Source organism: Ananas comosus, linkage group 11 (genome assembly GCF_001540865.1).
Source record: "Ananas comosus cultivar F153 linkage group 11, ASM154086v1, whole genome shotgun sequence".
NCBI lineage: Eukaryota > Viridiplantae > Streptophyta > Magnoliopsida > Poales > Bromeliaceae > Ananas > Ananas comosus.
In genome coordinates this window covers 12,423,980-12,449,644 of record NC_033631.1, presented here as the reverse complement: position 1 = coordinate 12,449,644, position 25,665 = coordinate 12,423,980, and the positions used below count along the sequence as shown (strand labels likewise).

At 35.4% G+C, this 25,665-nt stretch overlaps 1 protein-coding gene and 1 long non-coding RNA gene across 8 annotated transcripts; one reads left to right on the top strand and one right to left on the bottom strand.

Annotated features, from left to right (window-relative positions):
• Window positions 2,582-20,685, bottom strand: LOC109717735. 7 transcript variants are annotated; one of them, XR_002218288.1, is made up of 7 exons: window positions 20,499-20,685; window positions 20,110-20,401; window positions 18,342-18,467; window positions 16,639-18,147; window positions 16,365-16,544; window positions 14,150-14,207; window positions 12,694-14,041 (listed from the first exon to the last, which is right to left on the bottom strand). It is a non-coding gene; the product is annotated as an uncharacterized LOC109717735 (long non-coding RNA). The 7 variants fall into 7 exon arrangements; XR_002218291.1 differs by lacking the exons at window positions 12,694-14,041; window positions 14,150-14,207 and adding an exon at window positions 2,582-2,691 and having other exon boundaries at window positions 20,499-20,684; XR_002218289.1 differs by having other exon boundaries at window positions 12,694-14,207; window positions 20,110-20,426.
• Window positions 6,880-9,292, top strand: LOC109717733. Its single transcript, XM_020243623.1, has 2 exons — window positions 6,880-7,867; window positions 8,513-9,292. Exon 1 carries the CDS (start codon window positions 7,113-7,115, stop codon window positions 7,611-7,613), a length of 501 nt encoding a protein of 166 aa, XP_020099212.1. The 5' UTR covers window positions 6,880-7,112; the 3' UTR covers window positions 7,614-7,867; window positions 8,513-9,292.

The following is a 25,665-nucleotide window of genomic DNA, read 5'->3' as shown; positions in this document are numbered from 1 at the left end:
ATATATACCCCCTCAATTCGTATTTAAATTTGTGTAGGTCTTTTAATTTTTCTTAGGCTGGTATTTAGGTGATCGGTACACTTTTTAAGAAAAAGAATTCTCTCAATCTTTTTTTTTCTTTTTTGAGAGAGAGATAGGTAGCATGTTACTCACTTCGTTTATGAAATAAACTTAGATGAAAATGTAAATCAACTGTGATTCAAACTTGAAATCTCGAATACCAACGATCAAGTTCTTTGCCACTTGCGATATGAACAGTCGATAAAAAAATGCTCTCTTTGATTGGCACTAAAAGTTATTTTTTAATAAATTAAAGAAAGACTAAATTTAAAAATATTTTTATAAGGTGACTAATTTAATAAAATAAATTTTAAATAAGATTAAATTAGAAATATTAAATATTAAAATATATAAACACTGCTTTCTATCGATTTAATTATTTAGAATACAATAATTATTTTACGTGATATCAAAATTAAAAAAAAAATATTTTCAGGCCAGTCAAATTTCTAACATTATTATTTTTTATTTAATTTAAATTTACATAAGGTACTTGCGAAAAGTCTTTTATGCGTTACTTTCACGCGCGGGAGCCAACAATTATTGACATAGTCAATCCATGAGTCGTTGCACGATTCAGGTAAAGCGACGTAAACCAATTGCGTGCACGTCACGTTCTCTCTATTCATACCAGCTAAAGTTGTGCGTCTCCGGTTTCGTCCCAGGAAGTGCTTAATTTCTAACCAAATTTATCCAAGCGAAAAATTAAAATAATAATCTTACTTGAGAATATTATTTTTGTATTAGATGTAAATTAGTAATCTTATATGTATGTAATATATATGGGAGGTTTCTTTACTTAACAAACTTCAAGTTCTTAGATTACTGTGAGCACTTTAATATGATTTCACCAAATCTTTTAACTGATACGATCTGACGATGCCTTCAGCCCGATTTTATCTAAAATCAATCAACCTCTGTATATGGAAAGATATAAGCACATTATTTTACCGGATTGTCATTGAGCGCGCGGTGCCTAATGAACTGAACACGCATTGTATTCATTTATCTCTATCTATCGGAGCAAATCTTAGACATTCTCAACGTTCTAAAATTCACCGACACTCAAATAAAGGATATACTTTAAAAATATAAGAATTGATAAAATAAGTAAAAATAAATAAAAATTTTTAAATAAATGAAGTTGATAGTCAATATATACACATACCGCTGTTTTTGAAGTAAAATAATATTCAAAGAATTGATAGGAAGAAGAAAAAATAAATGAAGTGATTAAATGTTGTCAAAATCAAAGCTGTGCATGTCCTTTTAAATCTTAAATAGCTCTCGGTGACTTGGTTGTGCTGAGAGTAGGTTTCACATGGCCCTCCTGTTTAAGAACGTGTCATTGTCGGCGCTCGACGCGATTTCTTTAAGCCTCCGTTTGATTAGGGATTAAGGAATAGAATAACTTCTTAATCTTTATTTTATTTTCAAATATTTTAAAAAATGGATGAGGTTAGTTAATTCTATCTTAAATGGGTTATTCCGGATTAGCTAACCCTACCTAACTCCACCAAATTCTAACAAAATACTATTTTCTATTCATAATAACCCATTATTCTTTTTATCTCACCTACTCTAACCAAACACTATATTTTACTATCCTGGACTAACTCCAACCCCCAACTAAACACAAAAATACTTTAATCCCACCTTAACCCTACACTTAACCCTACCTCTCGAATAATTAGTTTTTTTTTAACCCCGATCCAAACGGTAGCTTAGAAAATGTTTAGAAAAGTTCTCGAAGAAACAAAGAAATATAAAAACTACGATGGTGACCCTCAACGACCGACAAAAAAAGTTGACGGAAATTGCTCAAACGATTCCCACGCAAGTATCTACTCGCAAAATGAAGATTCGGCTTTAAAAAAAAGGAAAAGAAAATTCTCGGACATCATTTCTCACTCTTTCACAAGAAAAAGTCTATTGCATCGTATTTACATCGTATTATTAATAATTATTTATTTATTTTATAAAAAAATATAATAAAAATAATTTTTTAATAATGAGGAATAGAACGGATGAATTTCGGAAAAATTATATGATTAGTTACATTTTTTTTTTCTCGCGTTGGGTGGTTCCACCACGCTTTGAGTTGGTCGCATCAGAACCTGAAATTTGCTTTTCTTCTTTTATACTTTTCTCTTGGTTAGAGGAAGAGTAAAGAGGCTTTTGGTAAGGGATCGCTTTCGTGGCAATCTAATCAGTTGGCGCTACCAATGGTTCTTTTATTCTTGCAAAATGGGCCACTCTGATATCAACATATTTAGAATATATATTTATTTTATTGATTTATGCATATATTCTAGCAAAGTCATTCTGATTCGTACATTAATAATACATAAAAGTTATATTATAGAAGATCTACTGCAATTAGTTTGTAAATAAAATATAATTTTTCACAAAATTATGGGCACTAAACATATACAAAACTAAAAGCCAAAATTTTAATTTTCAATTATGCAAAAAATAATATACAGAATAAAATGTTATTAAATATTATGTTCCAACATCTTGATAAGGTCTTAATTTATATGCCTAGATAAGGCTGAAATACAACGGCGGTGCGCCATACATCATCTTAAGTGGGAAGCAGTTGAGGGCGTGGCAATACCCATTTTACTCCTGGGCATACCGAATAATTAATTTTAAGATAAAAACAAAAAAAAAAAAAACAAAAGACAAAAATGCTACGTGAGCATCTATAGCTAAGTTTATATTTTACACCTCAAACATTCAAAGATTTACAAAATATTTTTAAACTTTCAATTAAAAAGATAATACAAATAAGTTAAAAAAGTTAGAAGACTAATAAGAAAGATGCAAAATTTTGATCTATTCTAGGAGTGTGTACCCCACCACTGTTCAAAAGCACATGCTGTCCCTTACTCTACAGTTTTCATGTCTGTGGGAAACTTCCGCGAAGCTTCGCGTTGTACCCATCACGAAGAAAATCTCAATAAATAATTTTTTGAAAACCTAAAATTCTAGATTTCGCAATTTTTTTATTTGTATCCAATAATTTAAGGCTGCGTTTGGTTGGAGCACTAAATTTTGGAGAATAATTTTTATTGTTCCCGAGAACAGGGAATATTCCGGTACAAGATAGAACAATTGTAAATTTGTGTTTGGATACATTCGAGGATATTCTAGAGGATATCCTTAATAGCGTTTGGATAAAAAGTCTAGAACAACGTCTAAATATATTTTTAAAAATAAAATAATTAATTTATATTAGTATATTTTATATGAAATTATTTATAAAATTATTTCATATAGTAATTTATAATATAATATTTTATGTAAGAATCTAATTTAAAATAATATATGTTATTTTATTATATATAATAATTTATTTTATGTAATAATTTATTTTCTATAATTTATTCATAATATATTAATGAATAAAGTATAATACTAACAATATCCCTATATTTTTAATTAATAATTAGTATAAATTTTAATACAAATAAAAAATATATATATAATTAAATATTAAAGTATAAATGATAGAGTTTAATAAAATAAAAAATATATCAAATTTAATTAATTTATATTATATAATAAAATTTAAGTATAAATATATTATCATAGATAAAAATTTAATTATAAATTTCAATACAATTATATATAATATATATATATAATTATAAATATATATATATATATATATATTATATATTATATATAATGATAAAATGATTTTATGTATATAATACATAATATAAATAAAATAATAAATATTAATATATAAATAAATGATAAAACTTAATAAAATAAATATATATTCAAATTTAATTAATTATATTATATAATAAATTTAATATATAATATATTATCATAAAAATTTAAGTATAAATTTCAATACAAGTTAAAAAATATATATAATATATGAAAAAATAATTTTTATGTAATAATAATAATAAATAAAAAAATAATTAAATTTAATATATAATGATAAAACTTAATAAAAAATATATATCAATTTAATTAATATATATATAATAAAATTTAAGTATAAATATATTATCATAAAAATAATATTTATATTAAATATATTATTTATTAAATTTGAGCATTCATTTAATTTATTTGAAATTAATTATAATAAAGTATAAACACATTAAGCAGAAAAAAAAAAAAAAAAAAGCCCAAATCTCTTGTTCCTGCTTGTTCTCCGTAAAAGGGAGAACAAGATTACCCGGTTGTTTCCGGAACAACCCGTTAAGCCGGGAACAACCCGGTTGTTCCAAAATGCATTGTGTTTGGAGGGATATCCCGCCTTGTTCTGGGATATCCCTCCAACCAAACACAGCCTAAAAGTGTATCAATTTAATTTTTCATAATTTTAAATTTTTTTTATTACTTTTTATATTAAATTTTTTTATTAAATCAGTAACAAAGTTAAAACTAAAAGATACTAAAGTGAATATTCGATAAATCTAGATGGAGTATCTTAAGTTTTTTATATATAATTTAATGAAATGTTAATGAAGGAGTTGACGAAAAGAAAAAAATGAAACCACAGGTACTGAATTGATACACTTTAAACCACAGCGTACTAAAGTGAGAAAATGCAAAACCACAGTGTGGTATTTGAAGTTTTTTTCTAAGATAATTATGCCAGATTATACTATATTCTTCTCACTTTCTATGAGTCCGACTAGAATGCTTCTAATAGTACCAAACATTTAGTATTATCAAATTTTTTTACCGTTAAATTTATTTTTTTGATTATTTACATTCGTTAGATCATATTATTCAACCAACTACCACTCAAACTTAAGAAAACACTATCATCATAACTATACATCTTTTTCATCCAAAAGTTAAAAACCTAATAGCACTAATGACTTTGTGCTATTAGAAGCATTCTGGTCTAATTCCACTTTCTAAACTTTTTTTTTTTCAAAAATATTATTTGACAATTCTTTTTTTCAATCCCTACATTATAACAATAAATATATAATTTTATATAAAAAAGGTAAAAATACTAGGTAAAAGTGAGAGATTATACATTCAACTCAAATCCAATATATCAAAAAACGATGCACTCAAATTTTTAAAATCAAAATATCATCGACTTACTCAAATCTAATATATCAAAAAATTGAATAATCAAAATAAAATTTTAAAAGATTGGATTTAAAAAAAAATTATAGAATCATTTCAACCAGGGACGTGACAACTTGCTTTTTCTAAAATATTTAAAATTAAATATTTAAAATTTAAAATTGAGTGGGTTAAGGGTTTACTCCTAAATTTTTCGATGATATATTTTGATATTTTTATCTCACTTATATTATATTGTTATGATTTGTGAAGGATATATTTGTGATGACAAAATTTAAAATATAAACAGCTGAAAATATTACACTGTTATAATTTATTCCTAAATCTATAGAGGTATTATTCTTATTTTTTTATTATAGCAATAGTTGCTTATTTTTTGATTACTTTTTTCTATATAATTTGTTTGCTATATATTTTACTATTTTATATTTTATTTATATATTTATTTCTATAAAATTATACCGCTGTAACGTGCGTGTCCTTCACCAGTGTTTATGAATTTAAAGTGGATACAATCGAGGAGAGCGATATATTCAAACAGCCTAAAATTTAAATAATAATAAAAAAGAATAAATTCTGATTCGAGCCACATGTTCCGGTCCGTGATGGCCGGCATTTTGTAATGTACTCTGACAAATGGAGTTGGGTCATCTAATCGTCCAAACGGGTTAGGTGCAACAGCTCCGGTTGTATTTTTTGTACTATTATTTTATATTTGAATACTACAGTAGGTGGGAACTTGCTAATGTAGCCGTTGTAACTGATCGTTTCTAAAGCAAGTGGCAAAAAACTTATTGGTTAGTACCCGAGATTCAAGTTCGAATCCTACTTGATTCACTAAGTTTATTTCTAAATGAAATAAACAAAATGAATAGCGTGCTATCTATCTCTTAAAATATATATATATATATATATATATATATATANGTACTGCATTTTTTTTTAAAAAAAAAAATCAAGTAGATACAAAGGAGAGCTCGGTTTTTCCCATGTAGAATTGGTACCTATCCATTGCATTGACTCATCTTTTTATTGTATGAGATTTTAATAGATAATATTAATTTTACATGTAATAACTCGGCAACTCCTACACGCTACCGCGGATAAAACTTTGTTTAACAAAATTATTGCTGGAACATAAGCGTCAAATCTGTTTGTTTCTAATTATTTGATCTATTGGATGGATTCTGCCTACATTGCACTACTACTGTCAAAAGAACAAAAAGAAAGGGACAACGCGACCGGCCTTAAGCCTATACTGAGGGGAAAAAAAAAAAGAAAGAAAGAAAAAACGGTAAGGTCTATAAATAGTAATACTTATCTGGGCTCCCTCTGATTTTTTTTTTTTTTTTTTTTTTTTTTTTTTTTGGGGGACGGTAACAGCCCTTCGGCGTATATCGGAGCCCGTACCATCCAAAGCGGATTATTCTTGATGCGAAACACCCAAAAAAATATATATATATATTTTCGAGAAAAGAATAGTCGCTGCCAACTGGCGTGAAACCGAGTGCGAATACAGGAACCTCAAAAATTGAGCTGTGGGCCCCTTATTCATACGGAGCTACGTAAATCCACGAAAAAACCAAAAGCATCAAACATCAAATCACACTTGCAATATCAACCTTAAGTTTGAGAGATATTTTTTTTATTAGATTGACAGGCTCTTGTGAAGTCATATAAATATTAAGAATTTTATTACCACGGGGTCACCCAGTTGCTTTGAAAAATATATGGACCTAATACTAATTATTTTTAAATAGACTCCCACCCAGGTATATAAATAGCTTGTTATCTCAAGCAAAGCAATAAGGTCAGGACGCAATTCCTGCTTTTTCTTCATTCCCCTTCCGGCCCCTTTTCCGGCTTCGGGCTAAACTGAACGTTTTATTTGCGGCACTGAAAACTGAGTTTTGAATTTCTAGTTTGTAAGTTAACAAGGAGTTTTTCCCCCTACTCCATTCATTCTTGCAGCCATGGCAGACGAGAAAGCTCATGCTGAACAGAACCGCCAGGACGCCGACCAAAACCAAAACCAGAATCAAAATCCTCCTCCGGCGCAGCCCGGTCGGGGGGGGTTAGACGCCTTCTCCAGGCTGCCGTCGGCGGGTTTGATCTTCCTCGGCTTCAACACGGCGGTGGCGGTCTATCGGGCGAGGGACAACCCATGGCTGGTGTCCTTCGTCGTCCTCTCCTTCCTCGACCTGCTGCTCCTCTTCTACTGCCTTCACCTGCACGAAGCCGCACCGCGCAATTCCCCGCGGCGGCGCCATCTCAGAACCGCAGTGTGGTTTCTCGCCTCTTTCTTAACTGTGATGTTCTCCTACAGAGTGGCGGCAATGATGCCTCTCCCTGTTGCGGTACTCGTCTGGGGCGCCGCGGCCCTCACCGTCGGCCTCGGCTTCTACTGGTTTTTCATCAACACTCCCGACGCCGACAACCAAAAGCAGCAGCCGAAAAAGCTCGGAAGGCCGTAGAATCGCACGGATCGCTGTACCCGTCCAGTTTCGGTAGCCCTGGATAGCCGACGTAACAGAGATCGGCTTTAGGATGCCGTCCAGTTTCGGTAGCAGCCCTGGATAGCCGACGTAACAGAGATCGGCGGCTTTAGGGTGCCGCTGCATAGATGGGTACGGCGATCCGTGTATCTGGATGTCATACATGCATCATTCAAGGGGGCTCGGAAAAAGTCTTTCACAACCCAAACATCTAAAGATGCATCACATGCGTGGTAAGCATAGACCAAAAACCAATTTACAACTCGTCCGTTCGTGTGAAATTATCGAAAACCAAAACCACGTAATTGACCTCCCCTATTTTGAACCGAAATCAATTACGGTAAAGTAAATAAAATATATATATATATATATATATATATATATATAATACATAATACTAGTTGTATTTAAATAAATTTAATTACGATATTATTTTTTTTATTTAGTAAGCATATTTAAAATAGGATAAAAATTAATTAGTTAATTATAATTTTTTTTTTACTTTATAATTTTATTGTTTTATTATCATAATTTATTTATGTATAAAAATATTTAGTTGTTTTAAATTAAATTTTTAATTATAAAAATAATATAATATATTATTTTTATTTTTATTTATTTATTATAACTATAAATTATTATTTACTAAATTATTTATTTTTTATATATAAATTATAATTTTATATTATTATATTTTTTGGCAAACAAAAACGGAAAAACTTGACTTTCATACGTATAAAAACAAACGGCAGTAAAAAAATAATTTTTATCGAAACTCTATTTTACCCTGAAGTTCGTTTCAATGCATAAAAAATAGTACTTCAGAACTTATTTACTAACTTTTTCTTCTTGTTTTTTTTTGCTGCTTTTTGTGGCAGCTTTTGATTGGTGTGTTACTTGATCTATATGGAATTGGGCATTACAAAGGAGACTGGGAGCTGATGGCTATTTACCCAGTAGGAGCTCGCACATGCATGAAACTCAATTCCGTGTGTGTTTGATTTGCCGCTGCACTCGCTAGCACACAGGTGGACAAACTGGACGAACTTAGACGCTCGATTGCAGCCAAAAGGAACGAGATCAACCTAAGTCGCTGAACTATCAAAGCGTAAAATCCTACTTTCAGTTCACAGTTAAGCCTCTGAACAAGAAAATCAGAAAATCCTTCTTCCAGTTCACGGGGATTCAAGCGGAGCTCTGGTTAGGCGGTAACCCAACGGCATAAGGCTTTCTCTATAGGCCGTCTACGTTGACTCTCCGTAAATGAATGATATTGCAATATGAATATCAAGAAAATTGGAACGGCAATGGACCCCCTAGTGCTTGCACGTTCAGAAGACGTGTATGACATCCAGATGAACCTACTATAGTACTATTCCCAGAAACAAAAATTAATCTTCCGAACCAACCCTACGCACTGGAATAGTGCTAGCAAATTCAAAATCCTAATAAACAAATTTCTTCAATCTACATCTTGTATCTCTCTCATTCAGATGGGAGGCCCAATTGCACTGTCCAAGAAGAGCATAGTAATTGCTAGGCCTTTGTTGGTCTTTTTATTATGTTAAGAAAACTCAGGATCTGTAAATCTCAAATGTATATTAATTTAAGTGCAAAGCTGCTGATTATCCCTAGCTATTTGATTTTACTTTTGTGTACTTACGATATATGTAACTCTATCCGTTGAAATAAAGAGGAGAAATCAAAAAATGAAGAAAAGTGCTCTCTCTCTCCCTCTCTCTCTCTCTCTCTCTCGACGCGCAAGTAATACCAAAGCACATGTGCATCAAAATATTTAAGAGAAATCACTCTCTCTCTCTCTCTCTCTCTCTCTCTCTCTCTCTCTCTCTCTCTCTCATATTGAGGTGATCTCTCTCTCTCTCTCATATGTATGCTTGCGTGCGTCGTGCTAGCACACGTAGCGTGCACATCTTGCGCGCTCGCGGCTAATCCTTCGTCACGGACTTAAAAAAAATTGCATGTCAAGCCCATGCCATACTTGACTTTCTTTGCAAAGTGCGCAAGTTTGTGCCTCTTTGCTAGTTTGGACCAACTCATGAAACTACTAAATAAAAAGAGATAATTGTCTATATACCTCTTATACGTTTGAAAATATTCGATCATCTTTCTTCTTTTTTTTCTTTCTAAAATACCCCTCATATGTTCCACCGTTATTCCAAAATACCCCCACAATTATTCTCTGTTAGCTTAACTCGGGAACATGAATTAAATGTATACTAAAATTAAAACCTAAAAAAAATACTTATTTTGCCCCTACCTTATTATACTAATTCCTTAAGTTATCCTCTCTTTCTCTCCCAACTTGAACTTGATCGTCAGCAGCTCACCACCACCGCCAACCTCGACGTCGGCTCCTCCGCCTCTGCCTTGCCTCATCTCCTCCCAGACCACCACAACCTCCCACACCACCACCTCCAACACCACCCCTCTCGCCGCTCTCGTCGTCCTCCTCCGCCGCCGCTCTCGTCGTCCTCCTCCTCCTCCGCCGCCTTGGTGATGCAGCAAATAAATCTCATTTTATTTTCGAATGCAATTTTTTTTTATTTTGTTGGTTTGTGTTTGATTCGAACTTAAATCATTTAGTTTTAATTGATTTGGCTAATCCAAACCCTTTTCTCCAATAAACAAAGAAACAATTCCAAAAATACCTTTGAAATTTTTAAAATTGCTTCGTTTTCTATGCATAACTCTTGAGTGACCGTGTTGTATTGAAAACGAAAAGATAATAATTTATTATCAAAGGGCTCTCACCACTATAAATATATGGTTCTTGAAACCTTAAGGGAGATAATTTTTGATGAATAGAAAATTTCACTCTCACTCTTTATCTTTGGTGTTCTACTTTCCTGTGAGATTATCGATGCTTCTTCCTCGCGCCGAGATCGTCTTCTTCCTCAACTTCATCGTTGTCGCTTCTTTCTCGTGACAAGATCGGCTTCTATTTCTACCCCTCATCTTCTTCCGAGTCACTACCTCATCTTCTTCTTTTCCGTTGCCGAAGTTTTACCCGTACCGCCCTTCTCGTCGATCGTGGATCCTCCGCAATCGTGTGAATGGTGCACTTTTTGTATCTCTCATATCCTGATATTCTATTATCCCCTTTTAATCTAGCCTTCAACCATTACCAACCATATTTGCCTAACAACCAAACCTAAAATTTTGAGTCCGATAAAGCCGAATATACCTTCCAGAACTATTATATGTATTTTCAGTTGGTTGTTATTATCTTATATATTGAAGGTTTATCATCATCTTAGTGTTACTTCAATTCGATTTTAATTTTTGTCTTGTTGAAATTTTTACTTCCTTACTTAAAGTTCATCGGAATTGATAAATTGAACCTAGTTTTACATTAAAACAAAAGCAAACTTGAAAATTCAATTTTGGCAACCTCTCGGTTTGCATCACTTAGCCGGCGCCGGGAGCAAAAAGGCCGTAGCAACGATCCTGTCTCGCCCGAGGCCGTCCGCGTGCCATCCGCCCGAGGCCGTCCGTGTGCCGGGAGCAAGAGGGCCCGGTGTTGCGCGCAGAGGGGAGCAGCAGGGGTGCGCTGTCCATGAGGCTAGTTTGGCCTCGTGGACCGGATGAGAGGGAAGTCCACGGTGGACCTCCCTCTCATTATATATATATATATATATATAATAGGGCTATTGTGCTATTAGGAGCACAGCAGCCTTGTGCTCCTAAGTTCTTAACCGCCCATCAAATTTGATGGGTGGCTATGGTGAAGAGGAGAAGAGAAATTCGAGAGATATTCAAAAAGAAGAGAATTTGAGAAACCCAATTTCTCTCCAATTTTTCTTCTCATATTCACCCTAACCGCCCATCAAATTTGATGGACGGCTAAGAATTTAGGAGCACGAGTACTCCTGGCGGCCTAAATGCACAGATACAGACCATACTTTATATATATATATATATATATAATATATATAAAAATTGAGCCCTTTGCTTGATAAGTACCAAGTCATTGTACTTGTAAGTTTTGGGGCCTTGGGGGGAATTAAAAAAAAAGGGGGATGTGCGGTTAGGGATGATATGGTCCCCCTAGGGTGAGTGGTAGTTGGATTGAATAGTATAATCTTAACGGTGGAAAAAATATTAAAGACGTATAGGATTAAAGGTAAAAAACTTACAAGTACAAACTGGTTATTGCTTTTACAAGCGCCACCATAGCCGGACATATATATTATATATATATATATATATATATATTAGTACTATATATAGATATAGTATATATATTATATATAATATATAATTGTTATTTAATAATTATATATATATAGTATTTTGTTTATATATAGAAATATTATTATATAATATTTTATTTATAAATTTGTAATTATTTATTAATATTTTTAAATATATAGCTCTTATATATTATTAATATACGTTTATTATAATTTTAAATATATTTAATCTATATATAAAAATTATAATAATAATATATGTAGTATATTAATTATTATATATTTATTATATAGCCGAATTTTTTATCCCGAATTTTTAATTGGTGAACGTATAATGCCCGTATAAATCACGTATCCGAATAATTACTGAATACGCTTTTTAGCCGTATTTTTTAACGAATTTAAAAATTAAAAAACGAATTTTATCCGAATTATATCTGTACCGAATTTTTGCCGAATCCGAATTAACTAACTATGCCTCCGGCCACCAAGGTCGGTTTAGTTGCGATCGATCTCATCCGTTCATCTGCTCGCTCCCGATGTGTTTAATTAATTAATTGATATTTGAAGGGCAAATAAGAAAAGTATTTACTATATGAAGGATATATAAAAAAAAAATAGTTACGGTACAAGGGTATATTGGAATGGGCAAAATGATAATTTTACTGAGATAACGACAACTATTAACAGCTCACTAACAGAATTTAACTCCAGGGGTATATTAGAAAGAACTTGGAATTTAACTCCAAGGGTATTTTCAATATTAGCCTTCTAAGATGGATAAATAAGAAAACCAAAAACTTTTCAGGGATATATAAACAATTGCCCAAATAAAAAATAGAGAGTTTGAGGAATGTAATATCCCATCTCTTAAGAGTAGAGAGTTTGAGGAATGAAATATCCTATCTCTTAAGAGTAGAGAGTTTGAGGAATGTAATATTTTATTGTTTGAGAGTAGAAAGAGTACAACTGAATTGTCTAAGGAGGGGGTAGAGGCCAAGTATGTATAAAAGCCGCTCGCCGATCAAGAGAGCAAGTAGAAACACGTCAAGTGGCGCAAAATTACAAGCCAAAACGGTAGGCTACGAGCTCCTGAGAAATATTTTATTGCCTCTCCTAAAAATCCTAAAGGACGCTTGACTTCCCAGTTTCCGCGTCCGCAATCTCGACATTCGTAAAGATGCTCAACAATCTCCTCTTAAGTTTGGATGATTGCGAAGAAAAAAAAAATTTCTAAGTCCCTATCAACCTTCCTCACCTAATGCGCAGACGCCCTCATCGCGCCTGTGCCAATAGCTGCCCGCGTAGCCTTGCTTGTAGTTTGCCATGCCTTCGCACTCGCGCGGTCTCAAGCATTGCTATCACAGTCCGCTTGCTTCCGCACCAACTTCTTCGGTTCCTTGCCTCGCTGAGTAGGACTGCCAATCAATTTGCTATAAGAGAATCCTGTTGTTGAGCACAAACTGTCGAGTGTGCTTGTCGGCCTTGACATGCATGCACACGCCACCGAGCTCCAGGACTCCCCTGGGTCCCTTCGGGTTCCTTCTTGGCTTTGCGCTTGATAACGCGACCCACCCAAAGATTGGGTGCAAGTTGCTCTAGTAACTCATGAGGTTTGGCAACCTTGCTTTTGCCTAATTGGTCCTCATCCTCGATGCCCACCACTATATTGACCCTTCTGTGCTCCACTTCCTCACGAAGCTGTAGTGCTGTAAAGGTCTGATCCTTTGTCAGCGGGATTGTTCTTGGTCGCGCCCCTTTGCGGTCCCTAAATCACAACCTCCTCCACCTTTGGCCTTACAGGTCTTAAGTAGCTTGCCATAATCACTCTCGGTCCGCTCGAATAGTGCATCCCTCCTTTTAAGGCCCTCCAACTCCTTGACCTGGGCACTGATGTCCTGAAGCAGTACATCTCGTGCATCTCGCTTGTCGTTGCGACGGACAAGATCTACCTTGAACTGCTCCAGACGATGACGAAATCTTGCCATGACTACAATAATATCCTCCTCTATCAAGTGAAGCCCCTCGTCTAACAAACTCACTGTCTACGCCAATGGGAGTACCACTCCTCTATTCTCGTCGTAACATCCTCCTATGGCCCCGCATGGTTCTTCAAGGATGTGGCCTCCTTCGCAAGTGCCTACGGCATCTTGCTCCTTTCCCGCTTAGTATGTTTGGGTTCCGGCACAAAGTCTACAATGGTAGCATCCAACAACGACATAGTTTCCAATTCCAATACTTGCTCACATACCGACTATTACGAACTTGTAAAATTGCTTGTCAAGCCCGTCCAACACTCACCTTTCTTCACGAAGTGAGCAAGTCTACCTCTCGGCTTGCTAGCCTGAACCTACGCATTCTACGACCAAGTTCAAGAGAGAGAGTTTGAGGAATATAGCATTCTGTTGTTTGAAAGTAGAAAGAATACATCTATGTTGTCTAAAGAGGAGGTGGAGACTAAATATATATGCAAGCCACTTGCCGCTTAAGAAAGCAAACAGAAAGGCGCCAAGAGGCGCAAAACTAGAAGCCAAAACGGGAGGATATAAGCCCCCAGGAGACTATTTGTTAACTCTTCTAGAAACCCTAAGAGATACTTGAATCTTCGGCTTCCGCATTCGCAATCTCAATACCCGTAGAGATGCTTCTAGAAGACCCTAACAAAACCTCTGGCAACAATCTTTTTTAGAGTTTGGGTGATTGGAAAAGAAAAGGCTGAAAAAAAAATTGTCCCTGACAGCTTGCTCTCATACAGATGCATGTGTGCGCACATGTTTGTAGCATGTCCATACACACACTTCAGGAACATCAATAAAATTTTTAGAGTTTGGGTGATTGCAAAAGAAAAGGCTGAAAACAGAAAATAGTCCCTGACAGCTTGCTCTCATACAGATGCATGTGCGGGCACATGTTTGTAGCATGTCCATACACACACTTTAGGAACATCAATCAAGATATTCAGGAACATGTTTGTTTTCTGTGTTTGTGTCGAAGTTCCTAGAACGTTAATTGGCGATTTGGATGATCCATTGACACAAGGCAGCGATGGGACAAGTTCTACATTGGGCAGATTAAAGTTGACATTGTGTTATTTACCTTTATTGCAGTCCCTTTCATGAGCGACAATTTGTGCTCAGACCATGCAATGGAGCTGATAAAAATCACAACCAAATCCCCACTGGCTCAATTGTCATTGCATCACATTGGCCCCACACAATAATGAAAGCACTATGGTAACGAGCATCATTATAAACGGTTGGTAAGACAGGACATGTTTAATTGATATTTTCTAAAATCCACCAACCAGTTGGTATTATGAGAAAGCGTGAAAATAAATGCTATCCGTACATTTCTTATAGGAGTGTATATTTTACACTCGAGAATCAGTCGATCAAGCTTTTAACTTTAGTTGAAAAAAAAAAAAAAGAGAGTTAAAAAAAGGACCACAAAAGGTTTATGAGTATAAACTTTACCCCTAAAAATAGATGTATGGATAGCATAGCTTGGGCGAAACAGTGGCCACCATGCCTGTCTGAACGGTCCTTTTTTTCCTCAAATATTTTTTTAGAGCGTTTTTTATTTTTCTCCCTCAAATATAATTTAAACCATTGAAATTTTCACAAAGCTTTCAAAAAATCATCTAAAATTTACTGGGCCCTGCGGCCCAGTTTGGCCCAGTCTTATCCGGGCCCTAGGCCGGGCCAGGCTATGATTTGAAAAAAGATGGCCCAACATGGCACAGCACATATCCAAATTTGTGCCATGTCGGGCCACCCCAGATCCAGAACAGCTCGGAAAATATGACACAACTATTACACCCTCAGTACTGTGGTAATTAACATCAATCCAAATAGGTGAGGTAAGATGGGACTGGTCAAGTATCCTAATTAAGCCTCAAAATTATCCTGAGCATTAAGTATTCTCATACCCCAAAAATAGAGCAAAAGTCACAAGAGAGCTGCCTAACCTTAATAAGTTGTTCAGTCTTCAGGGAACAAAATTGGTGACTCGAGCTGCTTACTATCGATGGGAGAATTGTATTAAGCTCAACGAGAAAATTATTAGAGAAAATGCAAATATTTTTTATGGATTTGCTGATTGAAAGTCAATGCATGGACAGCCCAAAGGTGAGCTAGCCAAGCCACTACACGGAATTCTGGGTCTCTCTTTAGATGTGCTGATAATATTTGGCATTACTACTCTTGAACTAAAACAATTCTATATACACTGCGAAAATTAAGGTGACTATAACTGTGACTTCACTTACAAAAATTCTAAGCTAATCCAACAACTTGCAAATGATCCAAATTTGGCTTTTAACAAAGCAGGAACAATAATATTTTAGCTATGTCACCAGAAGTTTTTCCTATTTCATGACCTAGAGCAAATAAGAAAGAATTCCAATTATTCATGATTGCCTAGTAAACTTGCTTGCAAACTCTCTAGATCTAGAAATAGAAGCTAACAAACATTTCTTACTAGGTAAAAACAAGAGAATGTGAGAAAGATAACTTACTGATTCAGGAGCACGACAGCGGTCTTCTAGATCACCTCCAACTGAAAATGGCAAGCAACGATTCCAGCGAATTCTCGAAACATCGAACCAGCGTGCATCCAAAATTTAGCTATATAGAAAGGAACAACACCATGCTATTCTTGATTCCTGAAGGCCCTCCTAAACCATGTAGGTTCAGACCTGTCCTCAAGGCCAATGCAAATTCAACATAAGCTCGACAAAATAGCAGAGCTCAAAAGAAACAGAGGAATACAATCAAGTCTTTTAACCATACCCATCCTGAGAAGGCACTGGCGATCAACTCTGTTAAAGAAATCATAAATGAAGGCTTTTGAGTCACAACACCAGAATTGGAAAAAAGCTGCATTTTGACACAGCTCTCAGCGCTTGACATGTCCAACGACAAATTCAGCTGACCATCTCCATCATCAAACTTGAAGCTTTTAATTTGAGAAATACCAAATTTGGAGGCATGAGCCTTTAGAACCTACTTTGGCCAGAACACATTCGTTGTGCTATAAAACTCTTTAAGAAGCTCGATATAACAGTGTTGAATTGTTTTAAGCAGTTGTACCAATTCTGTTTAATATCTTTTCAATCATCTCATAGATACTTTGAAGTGCGCAACACCAAAAATCGGCTACTAGGCTTGTTATTTGAATCCATAGTACATACATGACAATTGCGATAGATTTCTAGTTTCCAAATGATGGAAAGACTTCGAAAAAGAAGTCCAGTAGCATAATGCAGTTGATTAAAGTCCAAACAGGCTATAAGACTTAAGTATACAAGCATATGATTCCCAAAGAACAGCACCAGTCAAATTAGTAAGCGTAAATATCGATAACAGCAGAAGCGATATTGCCCAAGAATGTCGAGTGACAGCATTTTTAGTTTTTACAACCCTTCATGAGATCTTTCCTCACTCTCAAACAATTGGGACAGCACATACTCTCTAGTTGTTGATATTTTACATAAAAGCCCAACATAGAATACATGATAGGAACAGAAATCAATTTAGAATGAAAGAAAACATACCTTAGTCTTTGCACAAAATAGAAGGTGCCGAAGAGCTGAATTCTCACAGCCATATTGAACGTAAAATGTACTACTTAACATATTTCTTCTACCAGATTCCTTTCCTTTCTTTACAGTTTCTACTTTTGTGCTACTGTTTTATGTATTTCTCCTCTTGCTTGGTATCCATATTCTTAAACAGACCTTGTTGCACATGCATGCTTAAATATGTCAATTCTTTTATCCAGTCCCAGAGAGGGGGAAAAAATTATAGTCGACCAAAGATGTAATATTTTCAGCTCATGTGTCGAATGTTTGATGTATAGAGCATTCCAGAGAAAATGTTGGTCCTATGAGCATGAAGAGACCCTGGTTGAAATTATGTTTGATCATACAAAAGTAACAGAGGGATTCTCAAAGTGCTGATAGTACTGATGTTTTGCCTCTACACAGAAAGCAATAGTTTAGTCAGGAATCAGGATGTCACGTTGTACAACAACCAGTCAACCTGTTGAGCAGAATCTCTACCTTCTTTGGTATAATTAATTAGATAATAAACTGCCGTAATGCTTCATGCTTAAGACCAAGTACTTCCACTTCACTTACCATGGACCAAATGATTACCTTAGCATAGACACATCCTATCCCTTATGAAGCTCTTTTCCAGCAGATAGCTCTATCAAAAAATCCCTCACCTTTTGACAAGCCGCCTTCTTTTTTCGTCATTTCAATGCTGTTTGACAATCATCACTGATATAGATTACCTCTGCACACAAAACTGCACTATAACACCCCTAAAGGCTACGCAAGTGCAGTCAAATATTCTAATTGGCAAACAATAGACAACAATGCGCAAACCATGTGATAACATGAAGTGATTATCAAAAGCCAGAAATCCTATCAAAAGCCAGAAATCCAGGTAGTTAAAACAAGTAGAAACTTGCCTGAATAGAGATTTACCTGTCCTGTTTCCAACCATTGCAAAATATTAAATGGCCATTGATGATCCAAAGAACTCCTCCAAACGATTGCAAGCAATTTTGATCTGCCCAATATTTAATTAAGCAAGGTCTTGCCAAAAGGGACCTACAGATGCATTTGAAGAAGCAGAAAAGGTTGCATATGTTAAAATACACAAGTAATATGCGTATACAGAAAATGACCGGTTGTTAAAATACACAAGTAATATGCGTATACTTTCAAAATTCAACCTAGAGCCCGCCAACAAGAGAGCTTTGCAATAAGATAAGGTGTATAATAGTTGAAGTAACACACCTCTTTGCGAACGATAGTGTTTCCCCAACATTAAATGATGGTCTAATCATGTAGAGTTGTCTGAAAGATTACTCCAATATAACACGCCAAGTTTAATGCCAAACTTTGGAAGAACAGGAAAACAAGGCTAATTCACAAGTCATATCATGATTCATAGAAATAGCGATATTCTAAAATATCCAGTCATGTCTACATATTTCTACCTGCTCAGGAACTAAAATATGGAACTTGAGCTTTATTCAATTTCATTTTTTGTCCAAAGTAAAGCTGGACCAAATAGGACATATTTTGAGATTCAACAAAGAGCCAGATGGCCAATCAACAAAGCTTTGTTTGCATGCATGTCTGAATTTTGTACCACATACAGCTTTAAGATAGGACTTAAAGTCTAGTACAGGATTGTAAATGAGCTGAGCTTGAGATAGCTAAGCCGAGCTTAGCTGCTTGAAATGCCAGGAGGGTGCTTGAGCTAGGTTCAAGCTTAATTCCAGCTAAGAATGGCTAAGCTCAAGCTAGAGCTCAGCTTGTTGGCTCGAGATACTATTTATGAACCAATCACAGGTGGGACAAAGTCTAATTTCCAAAAATAAGGACCAGTTTCCATGCAAATCTCCTATTGTCAACTAAGGACTACTTGCAATAGGACTTTCAAAAGCATGGATAGACATCTAAAATTAAAGTGGATGCAGAGGAATAAGCAATCCTAAGTTTTAAGGGTATGATAAATTACTTCACAGGTGGAACACACTATCCCGAAAATTTATGACTATTAAGACCTTGTGATGAACTAAAGTCAAACACTTCTGACAGCAAACTTACCGCCCAACACAAGTTATCACCATCACCATATAAATTATTTCAACATTCAAACAAGTCCCTGTTCGGATACATGAATATCTTGTTCCGTATAGCTCTCTTGCTTAGTCAAGGGGGGTATGCTATTTAGTTCAGAGGGAGTTTCAAAAGATGCCTACAGCTGCATAGTATATGCATCATCAAAGTCAAGTTATCATAGTATGATTAATCACCTTGTAGATAGAATGTATTACCACGAATCTGAATAAGAATTCATTACTTAAAAACTTAGGAAATCCAAAAATCAGATCATGTTCTGCATTAGCTTAATGTGCTTCACAAGCAATGGCAAAAGCTGCATGAAATAGACAAAATCCTCAAGCTACAGCTAACGGTGTAGTAGAATGACTCTTGCCACTCACATTCAATACAACTGATTCCAGAGTGGAAATTCACTGAGTAGATTATCTATAAAAACCGATGCATCATGGCAAAGATTAAATACAATGACAGAATCATTCATAACCAAACTTTCACCAATAAAATGGATCTGAAATTGAAGCAAATGAAGCAAATCCAAAGGACTACGTGAAGAATTATCTTCGCCTTAAGCGACAAAAAGTTAAGAAAAGAGGGGAAGACGCAAAATCGATGATACCTTCAGCTTATTTCCCCCACGGATCACCCGAGAGGACGCAGCTCCGCTTCGCTTCCCCTCAATCGGCGTGCGAAGCTCTCAGCACGAAGGATCCGACGAAGACATCACCGTCTACATTCCCGATTTCGACCGCCACCTCGCCCTAGGCGGCGCCTAGAGCAACGCTGTCGCCGGGAACAACGACGATGGTGGCGACGGGCGACGGAGAAGCAGCCGAAGCTCTCGACGGAGGATAGGGCGAGGCCATGGCCACTCCGCGACGAGGAGGATTCCACCATCCATCTCGACGAACCTGGAAACTCACCTCATCGCGATCCCTTCAGAAATCGTCGTGTAGGTTCATCGCAACTCAATTTCGTAGAGATCAGAGAGAGAAAAAGGGCGGTTACCTTGGCTCCGATGGCCATGGCGATGATCTCGTAGTCGTTCCCTGGGGAAGGGGAGGAGGGAGAAGAGAGAGAAGGAGCAGGGAGGAAGAAGAAGAGGCGGCTCTAAACGACACACACCGAGCGACGGCCGCTACGCTTATAACTTGTAGATATTGCAAAGGGATATTATATATCCTCCCCCCGCCCCGCCCCGCGCCGCGCCGCGCCGCTGCGCTTATAAAGGTGTATTATCCTCCCCCGGCCCCGCCCCTTCCTTAGGCTAAATCCTAAACCCTATCCCCTGACAAATCTATTTGGGGTGGTTAGCTAAACCCCGCGACAATCGAAATAGATTAACTTTAATCTCATCCAATTTAATTTTAATATAATTTTAAAACTTTAATTTTAAATAAAAAAATTAAAAAATTTATAATTTGTAATCTTAAAATTAATATTAATATTTTAAATTTTTAAATTTAAATTTAAATTTGACATTTTTATTTGATTTTTAAAATGTTTAATCTGTAATCTTAAAATTAATATTTATATTTTTAAATTTTAAATTTAATTTTTAAATTTTTAAATTTTAAATTTTATATTTTATTTATATTTTAATTTTAAAATTTTAAATTGTTGTTTTTAATTATTTAAATTATATTTTATATTTTATATTTGAAATTTTAAAATATAAAATTTATATTTTAAATTTTAAATTTTAAATTTTCAATTTTAAATTGTTATTTTATTTGTTAGATTTGATTTAAATTTTATAACTTTAAATTTTTAAATTTGAGATTTAAAAATAAAATTTTAATTTTGAATTTTTTAATTTTAAAAGTTATCTATTTAAATTTAAAATTTTAAATATAAAATAAAAATTTTAAATTCAAATATAAAAATTGGGGCAAAATTATTATTTTCTATTTGTAATAACTTACTATATTCTTATTCCACCTAGTCCAACCAAACACTATTTTATCTATACTTGAACTAAATCTAATTCCCAACCAAACACAAATTTACTCTAACCCAATCTTAATTCTGAACTTAATCCTATTTCTGAAATAACTAGTTCTTATTTAACCTCGAACCAAACGAAACTGTAAGGAGCAATTCGATACCGTGGATACGTGCAAACACGAAACTTCTTTTTTTTAAGGTAAAAATATATGGAGACACCTCCATCATATTGATTTTAGGGGCAATTGCCTATATACCCTGAAAAGTTTCTGGTTTTCTTATTGACCCCTCTTAGAAGGCTAATATTGAAAATACCCTTCTTATGTTCCGAGTCTTTCTAATATATCCCTGGAGTTAAGTTCCGTTAGTGAGCTGTCGTTATCTCTGTAAAATTACCATTTTGTCCATTCTAATATACCCTTCTACCGTAATTAACTTTTCTTATATATCCTTTATATAGCGAATACTTTTCTTATTTGCCCTTCAAATATCAATTAATTAATTAAGCACATCAGGAGTGAACAGGTGAACGGATGAGATCAATCGCAGCTAAACAAACCTTGGTGGCTGGAGGCATAGTTAGTTAATTTGGATTCGGCAAAAATTCGGTACGGATAAAATTCGGATAAAATTCGTCTTTTAATTTTTAAATTTGTTGAAAAATACGGCTAAAAATCGGATTCGGCAATTATTCGGATACGTGATTTTTACGGGTATTATACGTTCACCAATTAAAAATTCGGGATCAAAAATTCGACTATATAATAAATATATAATAATTAATATACTATATATATTATTATTATAATTTTTATATATATATTAAATATATATATTTAAAATTATAATAAATATATATTAATAATATATAAGAGTTATATATTTAAAAATATTAATAAACTTAGATTTGTGCAGATCAGAAGACTAATTTATTCTAATTAATCTCAAATAATTAACTATTCCACCCTAATTAACTCTCCCAATTAACTCTTCCACCATAATTAACTCTCTCAATTAACTCTCCTAATTAACTCTCCCAATTGACCCTTGTACAGCACCCCTCCTCGTCCCCTTCCTCCGACACCGACAGCACCCACCTCGACCACCGTCGCCACTCCAAACCTCGAGGGTGGCAACCCATGAGGCAATATTGGTGATCGGAGCTGCTGTTCCTGACAGAGGCAGAGAAGAAGAACGGGTTTCTCAGCAACGAAGAAGGCGTCCACGGCGATGGTGTCGAGGTGGAAGGCACGATGATGCTACCGGTGGTGAGGGAGACGATGTCGACCCGCCGACCACAGCGATGTCGAATGTGACGAGAAGGAGGAAGAGGAGGAGGAGGACGAGATCTGCACGAATCGCTGCAGGCCTCTTGCTCCCGGCGTCGGCCAAGGCGGCGGAGGAGGAGGAGGACGACGACGACGACGAGAGCGGCGACTCGCGGGCTATTTTTTTTGTGCGAATGAGGCGAGGCTTCTTGGGGGCGAAGGTGGAGGCGGAGGAGCCGGCGCCGAGGTTGGCGGCGGTGGTGAGCTGCTGGCGCTAGCGGCGACGGGCGACGGGCGGCGGGGACCCAAGTTGGGAGAGAGATAATAAGTTGGGAGAGAAAGAGAGGATAATTTAAGAAAATAGTTTAATAAGGTAGGGGCAAAATAGATATTTTTATTAGGTTTTAACTCTGGTATATATTTAACCCATGTTTAATTCGAGTTAAACTAACAGGGAATAACTGCGGGGGTATTTTGGAATAACGGCGAAACATATGAGGGGTATTTTAGAAAGAAAAAAAAAAATAGAGATAAATCGGATATTTCCAGACGCATGAGGGGTATATAGGCAATTATCCCTTGATTTTAAACTAAGCTCCTAATGTTTGCTTGATACTATCTAAATTTAACTTTTTTTTGTTTTAATTATTTTTTAAAATATTATATTTACTAAAAAATAATTTAAGTTATTAAGTTAAATAAGTTATATTGTTAAAATTTAGTAAACTGTCTCGTGCCGTCGTGCGAATCGTGAGAGTTCTAGTCGAGGAGACCAGTTCCAGATTGCGCTAAAGCTGAGGGATCTCTATACAATTGTACCTACTCCTTCTCTTTGTTGTTGTTGTACTTTTGGTACTTTTTAAGTTGTTTCCTTTTGGAAGGAATATCCACATTCCTGGTACTTGGCCGTTGCCAGGAGCACGGAGTGCCGATTTTTGTACATTTCTTGTAAGTCTATATTTTATATCTAAAAATTAAAAAATTAATTTAATTTTTTAAAATTTTATTAAAAAAATAATATGATAAGTGGGGACAAAATTTCTATCGACACGGCCCCAAATTACTTAGTTTGGGGCCAGTTCCTGATGGGCGCTGCATGGCACAGGCGCCACACGGCGCCCATCCACCACTGCTCTCCCAATATGGGGAGAGCAGTGGAACTTTTGGGTGCACCCAGTGCATCTATACCAGATGCACCATAAAATTAATTTTAAATTTTTAGTTTTTTAAATTACAATTTTATGTAATAAATTATTTATTTTTTAGGAGTTATCATGTAGAAATTAAAATTTTAAACTCCATTTGGTTTCAAAAAAAAAAATAAAAAAAATAAAAATTATCCACACTATTCCACGAAACCAAAAATAAATTTATTTTAAAATTTCAATTTTCTAAATCAATAATCATGAATTATAGACCATATAAATTTTAAATCATAACATATATACTAACATATTAAGTTTTAATTTTAAAAAATTAAAAAAATTACAATTATGGTGCACCTAGTATACATGCACCAGGTGCACCCAGAAATTCCACTGCTTTCCCCATATTGGGGTAGCAGTGGTGGATGGGCGCAGCGTGGCGCCCGTGCCATGCGGCGCCCATCGGGAACCGGCCCCAAACTAAATAATTTGGGGCCGGTGCGCATAGAATTTTGGCCAATTTGCATAAAAAATTCACTTATTTTGAGCTTTTGCAAAACCGGGCCACCTTTTTCGTTTTTACAGATTCGGTCCGCTTTTTCAGCAAACTGACCAAAATACCCTTTTTACTTTTTCTCTTTCCTCTTTCTCTCTCATCTTCGTTTCTTTCGTTCTTTTTTTTTTTCTCGCCGGCAGAGCGGAAGCGGAAACGGTCCGTCTCGCCTCTCACCTTCATTCTCTCGCCCTCGCCCTCGCCCTTGCCCTCGTCCACGCACCCCCCACGTTCCTCGCCTCCAACCCCGCAAAAGCCGCGCCGCGACTTTTTTCTTTTTTGCTTTTTTCTTTTCTTTTCTTCTCCGACTCTTCTCCACCGACTCCGACGACGACGCCTCTCTCGTCCTTCCCCGCCCTTCTCATCTCTCCCTCTCCCTCATTCTCTGCCGCATCCGACGACGATGCATCTTCGCCGGCGCCGACGTCGACACCGTGGAGGTCACTGCGGCGCTACAGGCTCGGAGCGGGGGGTCCTTAGCGGCGTCCGTCGCCGGCACCGCTATGCTGTTGGCAGAGAGGTGACAAAAAAAAAATATGAAAAAACAAAAAAATAAAAGATAAAAATTATATAAAAAGAGGATGAACATGAAATTGCATCGTTAACTGTAAAAAAAATTATAAGTGCACTACTAAGATTAAACTGGGCAGCTTTAAGATGAAAACTACACTCTTAAATAAAAATTACACTCTTTGAGAGATATTTACACTGTTCTCTTTCTATTACACTCTTCAGATGTAAATGCATCCATTAAGATGAAATTTACACTCTTTAAACAAAAGTTGCACTGTTTTCTCCTCTTGTTGCACATTCTTCTCCTTTTGTTACATCTGTTTTTTTTAAACTCCAACCCTTTTAAGATATATTTAATACTGTTTCTTCCTATTGTTGACTGTTTTCTGCTTATAACAAGAGAGAAATAGTGTAACCAAGAGGAGAAAAGTGCAACAAGAGAAAACTGCAACGTTTTAAGAGATATATATACTGTTTCTCCCTCTTCTGCACCATTTTTGTGTAAACAAGGAGAAAATAGTGCAACAGAGGAAGAACTGCACTGTTTTAAGAGATATATTACTGTTTCTTCTCATGTTGCACTGTTTCTCCTCTTGTCACCATTTCTGTGTAAACAATAGGAGAAATAGTGCAATAAGAAGAATAGTGTAACAAAGCAGAAACAAAATAAGAGAAGAAACTGCTACCCTTTTAAAGAGATATTATACTGTTTCTCTCTCTGTTGCACTGTTTTTTCTCTTATGCACAAT